Consider the following 9,510-nt stretch of genomic DNA (forward strand, 5'->3'; position numbering starts at 1 on the left):
ACCATCCATAGTAAATGGGTAGAAAAATTAAGAGAGAGGACAAACAATGAAATTTGTCGATGGTTAAATGGGGTAGGGGATGTGGGGATTGACGTCAATGCAAAATACCGGTCAATTTTGGGAATCCAGATTTTTCTAGAAAATTCGAGAAGTACCTATAACTTATAATTTTAAAGAAATATGTTTCTATGGAATTACAAATGCCCCTAAAATTTAAAAAAAAAAAAAATAAATAAATTCGAATTATGAGCACCATAAACCAATAATTTTGATATTATAATGTAAAGGTTTTGCATTTTTCGATATTTTACCCTACAAACCACTTAAGTATTCAGCAGTACGAATAAAAACGATCTTTGAACTTTAAAACAGCACTTGAAACGTATTTTATTTAAAAGCTTTTGTAGCCGTTGTTAGAAGCGATGTTACCTTATTTTACACATTACACATGTCTATTTTATTTATCAGAGAGGTAAAAGAGGAAATTTTACTGGCACCCAAATCTTTATGAACAAGCTCTATCATTCGTTGGCTTATAACATTGGGTACTTTTATAAAATATTAATTGGTTTGTTTAAACTTTTACCAATAACTATTCTAATGTGCAGGTGGAGTAATTTTGTTTATCTTCATTAGGGATGTACATCAATTTATCACCCATTGTATAAAAACATGAATAATTTAGCTATTTTTATATAATTTTGGTTATTATAAGAACAAAGCTGGGATAACTGATGCAATAACCAACCCTCTTTTTGTAGTTCAATAGTAAATTTAAATAATGTATAACAATATAATTACAGTTGAAGTATACTGTGACATTAGCCTCAAAAGCTTTAAGGAATCCCCAATAACCAACTCCCCTAAAGGGTGTAAATGTCAATAACTTGGGCCGATAACCAAAATATGTTCAGTAGTTAAACGTCTGCAAAGGAGCAAAGTCATCTTTCGGGGTGTAAATACCCTATTATAGGGTCCGGTCAACTTAGACCTAAACTGACATTATACTTTTAGTGGTAGCTAGTCAAATATAAAAACTAATAGTTTTTTATATATTTTTAGTGAAAACTTTTGGTTTTAAAACTTAATAAATTTTGTTGGTCTACTTGTCAGGAAGGAAAAATGAAGATTTTGTGTAGATATATTTTGGCTATAGCAGGTAATTTATTATTTATTTTCAATTGTATTTTTAAAACCAGAGCTATTCTAAATTTAAGATAGGTCCGTCGATCTGTGATGTATAGTTGTACATAATATGTTCGTATTGTCCTAAATATTTTAAACTTATGACATCTGTAACTAATTTAGAACTAATTTATGAACAGCGCTATTACAATATGTTTTAGCTAGTATGTGTGATAATTGTTCAGGACTTTCTCTTTAAAACGTTTTTAGATCTTTATTTAAATATTTAATTTATTATTATCTTGGGATGGTTAATCTAATGAAAACTTGTTTGCATTTTTAATAAATTACATTTATGATATTATTAATTTTCTGTTGGTTGGTAAAAAAAAAAATTCAATGTCAGATAAACCATCCCGAGTCCCTGACGATAGTATTCATCATATGATGTACGAATTTTCAGTATGGCATCGGAACAAATTAATATCAGATGGATTAGAACCGGTTCTCGGAAATACTGAAAAATTCTGTATAGCATCTTATTACACACTATTATTCAAGAATATTTAAATAAATATTAATGTCAGTTTTGGAAGACCAGGCCTTTGGGTGGTTGGGTTAACTAAACTGGTTTTAAGCTTAAAATTTTTCATTTTAATATTCGCGGAAAGCTGATTTATTAAAACAATCATATTTCAGGATTTTTCTCCATTGCTTTGGATTATCTGTGTAGAATCAACATTTCTATGGCCCTTGTTCCTATGCTAGGCAATTACAAACTTTATTTTATTGGGGGAAATATTTTAATGTTTGCAATTGACATTTCCATACATTCCTTTGTATATCATCTGATAAAAAAGAAATAACATGATATATATTTGTGTGTCTGTATGTAGCTTAACTGTACGACTGATTGGACTCTCCTTTATATGGAATCTCCTTAGAGGTCCAGGGTCGGTTTTTGGGGAGAGCACCTCCACCCGCCTGGAAAATAATCTCTGCCCAAAAAATGAAATTATTATTCTCCATTAACCCATCTCTAAACCCTTGGGTTTCAAATATTGAAACTGATAATATAAAATTTAGTTTATCAAATTAGCTGTAAGTGTTTCTTATAGGATCTCAGAAACGGTTCGACTATTTGTCTTCAATATCCGGGAACGTTGAACTCTATGGCAAGTTTTAGGCAATTTGATTGATGAGGGCTTAGGTTATCCCAGGGGAGGGAGGCGAATCCCATAGAAAACTAGTTTCATAAGTAATTAATCTATTAAAACTCATTTTATAAAGTTTGTAATTTAATTGAAGGAGATAATGGAAAAAATGTTAATCAGAGCAAAGCCCTCTTTCCAAATTTTAATGAGACAATAGTAAGTACATTTTATATCTTTAAGCAATTTTTGTACTAAGTAGTGCAGCTACTCTTCTATTAAAACAATTACGTACGTCTTTGAGTCCGAGCATTCTAGATAGGTAAATAGTAGGTAAAGTGTTTTTTAGTCTAGTGTTTGAATTAAATGACATTATCAACTAAAGAAATAATCCTCATAAAGTAACAGGAAGTCTGTCTGTCTTTTTGTACCGTCCTGGGAAGGTTTATTCCTATTTTGGGGAAGGGTACAACCACTCTTACAAGAGAAATCACCAAGAAAAATTACCCCCCCCCCAAAAAAAAAAAAAAATATTTTTTTTTATGAATATAAATTTAAAAATTTGATTATCGATTTTAACTCTTCCCTCCTTTAGGTACGTAGCCGCTAGTATATTAATAAATTGGTTTAAATTTAGCAGGAATAGATACATTTTAGATACATACTTTTCTTTAGGATTTAGAAGAATTGGGGTGCAACGGAACTGAGGACCTAACCTATACCAAAACTGTAACATTTGATTGGACTCCGCAGGAAAGAGGGTTGATTCTAGGAGCTTATTACTATGGATATACATTCTTTACGGTAAGATATCTTATTCATGTATATTTTTTTATAAACCTTCATCGATCGATGAGAAAGGAGAGCCATATAGGTTCAGCGGTTACCAAGTTCCTTCGCTAAACACACACACACAATATCTTTTAGTATTTATCTTGCTATTTCATTTTCTATTTGCATTTACAGCAAATTGAAATTTTCTATCCATCTTGCTATCCCCTTTTCTGTCTGTTTAGATACCGGCAGCATCTGTAGCCAGCAGATATGGATTTAAGAGGACGTACGGCTTCTCTATGTTTGTAGCTTCACTACTCACCTGTCTTTTCCCTACATTAGTCAAGTAAGTGGATCTTAAGTATTTCTTGGTGCTTTACTTTCAAGTTCCTATTGAGCACTGACACGTCCCCTCACCCCTATTTTTGGACTAAATTTATAACATTTGAGTGGTAGTTTTTTCTTATGCCCAACCCCTTCGGGGCCTTCACCTGCTATACCCAGCATTTTGGAGCTACCATGTACCTAATATTGCCCAAAGGGAAGGGAAAATGTCAAACTGAAATATACATTATTCCGCATGAAAGCAAATGTTAAGGATGGTTGTGCCTATTTTGAAGGAAGGGGTATTAACTTTTTCCTGCGCTTCCAAAATTAGTATATTAATCTTTTTAGGTTAAATTTATATCTGGGTGTAGTTGCCAGAGCTTTGCTGGGCGTCTTTCATGCTGCTGGTTTTCCAAGTATGGTTGGGGCTATGGGTATCTGGGCTCCTCCAGGAGAAAGATCCAGGTATAGATATTATTTCCAAGTATGGTAGGAGCTATGGGTATCTGGGCTCCTCCATGAGAAAGATCCAGGTATAGATATTATTTCCAAATAAGGTAGGAAATATGGGTATCTGGAATCCTCCAGGAGAAAGATCCAGGTATAGATATTATTTCCAAGGATGGTAGGAGCTATTTTTAATTGGACTCCTCCATGAGAAAGATCCAGGTATAGATATTATTTCCAAGGATGGTAGGAGCTATTTGTAATTTGACTCCTCCAGGAGAAAGATCCAGGTATAGATATTATTTCCAAGTATGGTAGTAGCTATGGGTATCTGGAATCCTCCAGGAGAAAGATCCAGGTAAAGATATTATTTTCAAGTATGGTAGGAGCTATGGGTATCTGGAATCCTCCAGGAGAAAGATCAAGGTATAGATATTATTTCCAAGGATGGTAGGAGCTATTTGTAATTTGACACCTCCAGGAGAAAGATCCAGGTATAGATATTATTTCCAAGTATGGTAGGAGCTATGGGTATCTGGAATCCTCCAGGAGAAAGATCCAGGTATAGATATTATTTCCAAGTATGGTAGGAGCTATGGGTATCTGGACTCCTCCAGGAGAAAGATCCAGGTATAGATATTATTTTCAAGGATGGTAGTAGATAAGTTTTTTATTTTAACAAAATTCAGAATAATATTTTATCATTTTCAGACTGATTGGTATAACAATCTCTGGTTTGAGCTTTGGCTCTTGTATTATATTTTTCATAGGTAAGACATTTTTTATTCATTTCACTAATGTCAAAGTTTTGATTTTTTATACTTTTTATCATTCTTTAACATTTATTATGTTAATTGTCTGTTGGGCATTATGACTTTTCGAAATTTTATTTTATCTATTATTATTTTTATAGCTGGTGGAGTAATTAAGCACTTTGGTTGGGAGGCCATCTTCTACCTGACAGGAGCTCTGTCCTTTATTTGGGTCAACTTCTGGTTCTACCTGGTCTATGACTCTCCTGAAGTGCATCCCAGGTAAAAATCTTTGGTTCCATCTGTTTTTTAGTAGAATTGCTGGTTAATCTATTTGAGATTATGCTTTTTTTTAAATTAGTGTGTTTTTATTGATTAATTTATCTTTATTTCTAGTTATATTATTTAAGTTCTGTATCCTATTATTTGTTTTTTTAGAATCTCCACTGAAGAAAGAGAATATATATTAAAGAGCTTGGGTCAGAATGGAGAGAGGTTGGAACAATTTTATCACTCCTATTAAAACTCAAACTAGTTTAGATATATATATTTATATTTTTTTGGAAAGAATGGTTGTTTCCTCCCCCAAAACTTCCCTGGAAGATCAATAAATTATTAGTGAAAAATTTGAATTTTGATATTTTTAAAAACCATCAGATAGACGTCTAAAGTTTTCAACTGTGAATGAATTAACTTACCAATATAATTTCCATTTCAATACCTTATCTCCTGAGTTTTATAGAATTAACTTTTATTCAGGAAACGTCTGTGCGTACCATGGAAAGCAATCTTGACCTCAGTGCCAGTGTGGGGCATTGTGCTGGCTCACACAGCTTTCAACTGGGGCAACTACACCCTCAATCAACAATTGCCCACATATTTTACCAGCATTTTAAGGTAATTTAACCGATAAACAACCCTTTACACACGCGAGATATTTAAATTCAGGTTTTTAAAGAAGTGCCTGTTACATTTTAAATAAATTGGAAACAAGGGGGCCTTTTCCTCCTTTGTATAACCCCTTTGGGGGCACAAACATTGTGGCTACACCTAACCTGAGATAAAGTAATAAACAAGGAACCTAAAAATAAGCCCTCCATTATTTTTTTTATGTTTAAATCCTAACTGCTTTTATGATACATTTAGAATATTTATTATTAAATTTTTCTTTGCAGCTATGATTCGGCTTTTTCATTTGCTTATGGTTTATATCTTGTTTAGATTTGATCTTGAGATGACTGGGTTGTTGTCCTCCATGTGCTACGTGCTGCAGTGGATAGTGTGCATAGTTGCCAGCTGCGCTACAGACTGGCTCATCAAGAAGCAATACTTCTCTACAATCAGGTAAAACCTTAGTATTTCTTTGAAGGAATGTAGGATAATCAAGGATGACAACATTAATAAGCATAAAAATACAGAGAATTAAGGATGGACAACACTGTGAAATTGAGCAGATGTTTAGTTGTTATAAGAAAGACTATCACGAATCTTTTATAAAATAATAAGTATTTATGTAATTTAAAGATGTCTATCTTAAATAGAAGCTAGGAAAATCACATTTCCTCATATGTTGTATATAACCTAAATTTATTTTAGAATTAGGAAAGCGAACACAATGATTGCTATGTGGATTACTGGCGTTTGCTTTGTTTTGGCAGGTATAAACATTTAATTTTCTGTACACAAATCCGTGTTATTTGTAAATGTTCTGCTGCTATGTCAGATGTGCGACATTAATAGTAAGACTAGGTGGTGAAGCCTTGGCCCAATACAGGTCATGATTTATTACCATGACTTCCAGGAACAATCAGGAAGGGTTGAATAATTTAATGATTGGTTTTCTAGATTAGTAGTGATGTTAGTTACTTCTGACGTTATTATCATGTATATTAATCTATCTGTCTACTTATTTGTTATGACCGTAGCAAGTTTCATTTATGTATTCATTAATCTATTTAGGTTATGCTGGTTGTAACACAGCCCTGGCCATATTTATGTTGCTGGTAACCTCTGGTTTGAACATCCTTGTTACTCCTGGGTGTAAATCTAATGTTGTAGATATTGCTCCAGCCTATTCAGGTATATATTTTCCAGTATGGATTCAAAAAAGATTAATATCCGGTGGATAAGAACCGGTTCTTAGCCACTCTAAAAAATCGGGCATCCTATTTTATCAGTTTTCTACGAATATGAAAATATATGATCATAAAATTAAAACCAGTTTTGTGGTATCCGCGGAAAGGTATGATACGATGCGATAAGTAACTGTCCTTATATTTAGTTACAAATCCAGGGATCTTAGGGGATAAGCCAATGACGTACTAATCAAATTACCTCTCTAGTAGATTGAAATTAGAAGTGGGTAACTTTGGACAATTAAGAGTTTTCCGTAAGTTTTAAACAACGAATTTGAGATCATGTTTTTATAACTTTAAAGGCTAATATCTACTACTTTTACTTATTATACTGTAAAGTCTGCTGGTGTTTGATATTGTTCTGTGTTATTAATAAAAAAAAATTCAAATTATACATTTTAGGCATCGTGTTCGGACTGTCCAATACAATTGCCAACATCCCTGGGTTTGTGGCTCCGCAGGTCGCGGGTTTTATCCTCCAGGAGAACAGTGTGACTGAGTGGCAATATGTCTTCTGGCTCAGGTATACATAGATAGATACTCACAGATATATACAGTAGGGCGAGTTGATTTCCAACTTTTTTGGAATTTCATTTTTTCACATTGGCAAGGGTTTTTGGGCCAATATAAAACCCTATTGAAATTCCTTCAAACACAGGCATGTTGCATATCAAAATGACCGCATTGAAATGCTGATTACAGATCTGAAAACCGTTTTGAAAAATATTGATTCAGTCTAAAATGATTTTCGAATAACCTACCAAAATAAAATTTTTTGACTAAATCAGCCTTTTTAGGTACTTGATGAGCTCTTATTCGAACTAGAAGCAATATTTTTCAAAACGGTTTTCAGATTCATAATCAGCATTTCATAATTTTTGGTTTTATAAGGGGGTGGGCACTTTTTATACCCCCCGCGCGCCCGTCGTTTTTAGATTAATAAACATGTTTCAAGTTTCACAGGGTTTTATATAGGCCCAGTAACCCTTGCCAATGTAAAAAAATGTGAAATTCCAAAAAAGTTGGAAATCAACCCGCCCTAATATACAGTATTTAGATAGTAGGCAATAGACTTATATCTAATTACAAATTATAGCCAGAAACATGCATGTAAACCAAGACATAGAATAGAATCAATTTGCATTCTGGCAGACTTTAACAATATTAAGATATAATAAGAAATCAGATATATGATTACACATAGATAGAAATAATCAAAATTTTCTTGACCAAAACTTACAATATAGTTTTGATTTTCAAGATCTTTAAATAATTAAATTTAGAATAAGATAGATTAATATAAAGATATTAGTTATTTATCGCATTGTATATATTGAAATTGAAAATTGAAAGCTGTCTGAAATACGATGTTATACATGATTTTCGAACACAGTAATAGTGTCTGACTGATTATGACGTAACAAAAAAAATAGCCAATGAGAGGCCGTTATTGACAAATGGTAAAATTTATAGTGGCTCCTCATTGGCTAATTTTTTTTTGTTACGTCATAATCAGTCAGACACTATTACTGTGTTCATGATTTTCAATATTGAAGAGAATCGGTTTTAATCCTGCTGATTTTAAACTGTTTCAAAGCTATATTGAAAATATTATCTTTTTTCTCACTTTCCCTTCTCGCAATATCATTTTTTTACAGTTTAGTTTCTTTCCTAATGTTCATTTATATTATAGTGCTGGTGTTCAAGTACTTGGATCTCTGCTCTTTCTAACAACTGGTACTGATAAACTTCAAGAATGGGCCAAGGTTGAAAACCAGAAAGTTGCTGAGAAAGAAATCACCAAAGAGGAGAGTGGATACAATACTGATAATATTATCCCCAATAATTCAGCTGATTATAATGCTTCTCCTGAGTTTACCAAAGATAACGGAGATACTATTACTAGCCAAGAGAGTGGATATTTCACTGCTACACAAAATACTCTTCATAATCTTAGCAACATTATTCTTGCTAATGATGGAGAAATTAATAAAACCTTTACTGGAGAAGATGTTGAAAGTCAAGTTTGTGTTCAGGATCTATTTGAAAATGTTGACTCGACTGAACTGCCTGCAGTTACCCACGCAAATGCTCCTAATATTGATTCGTCTGAACAAATTAATGCAGACCATTCTAATATTTCTAATGTTCCAAATGAAACTAGTAAAATTTTTGAAGTAACTGAAATTATTGAAGATGAAAAATTTGACAATGTAAATAAAAAAAAATTATTGAAATTATTTTAACAGATTCTAATGATAGAGAAAAAAGTATTTAAAATCAAATTATTCTTTATACAATAACTAATGTAAATAGAAATATTGTGTTTTTATGTGAATACATATAATTTTTTTATAATTCTTAATTATCCTAATTTTAAATTCATTCTGATATCAAATATCAAAAAATATTGTTTATCACATTGTTTTTTACTTTGTTAATAAAAATAAAAAAAAACATATATTTTATTTACTTTTTAATCATTTACGTAAGATTTATTATTAAAGAAATAATTATCAATAACATAGTTTTACAGATCACAATTAATTCGCTTGATGGTTTTGCCTTTAACCTGAATATTCGTAAATGATAGTTTACAACTGAAAAATATTTAAACTTATGCCTAGCTTATATATTTATCTAGCGTTAACGACTCTAGAGGCCTCTAGGGGCTATCACAGGGTGAAGGGGAGGAAGTCGGCCCATCCCCACTTTTAATTGTAGTTTTTATAAAGAAAAAGTTAAATAAAAATTGTTTTTGCAATTTTTGGTTACACTCTCCCAAAATAGTTACAAACC

The 9,510-nt window shown here is 32.2% G+C and overlaps 1 protein-coding gene across 1 annotated transcript; it reads left to right on the forward strand.

The window, feature by feature from the left end:
• Positions 1 to 309: 309 nt before the first annotated feature.
• Positions 310 to 9,138, forward strand: LOC145319312 (sialin-like). The gene is made up of 15 exons (XM_080161386.1): positions 310 to 1,159; positions 1,825 to 1,893; positions 2,434 to 2,495; positions 2,952 to 3,080; positions 3,293 to 3,396; positions 3,726 to 3,842; positions 4,536 to 4,594; positions 4,738 to 4,858; positions 5,015 to 5,071; positions 5,336 to 5,473; positions 5,798 to 5,920; positions 6,173 to 6,234; positions 6,536 to 6,655; positions 7,114 to 7,234; positions 8,405 to 9,138. Exons 1-15 carry the CDS (start codon positions 1,123 to 1,125, stop codon positions 8,955 to 8,957), a joined length of 1,872 nt encoding a protein of 623 aa, XP_080017512.1. The 5' UTR covers positions 310 to 1,122; the 3' UTR covers positions 8,958 to 9,138.
• Positions 9,139 to 9,510: the final 372 nt, after the last annotated feature.

Source organism: Acartia tonsa, chromosome 5, assembly GCF_053477335.1.
Source record: "Acartia tonsa isolate MP-2025a chromosome 5, ASM5347733v1, whole genome shotgun sequence".
NCBI classification, from domain to species: Eukaryota; Metazoa; Arthropoda; class Copepoda; order Calanoida; family Acartiidae; genus Acartia; species Acartia tonsa.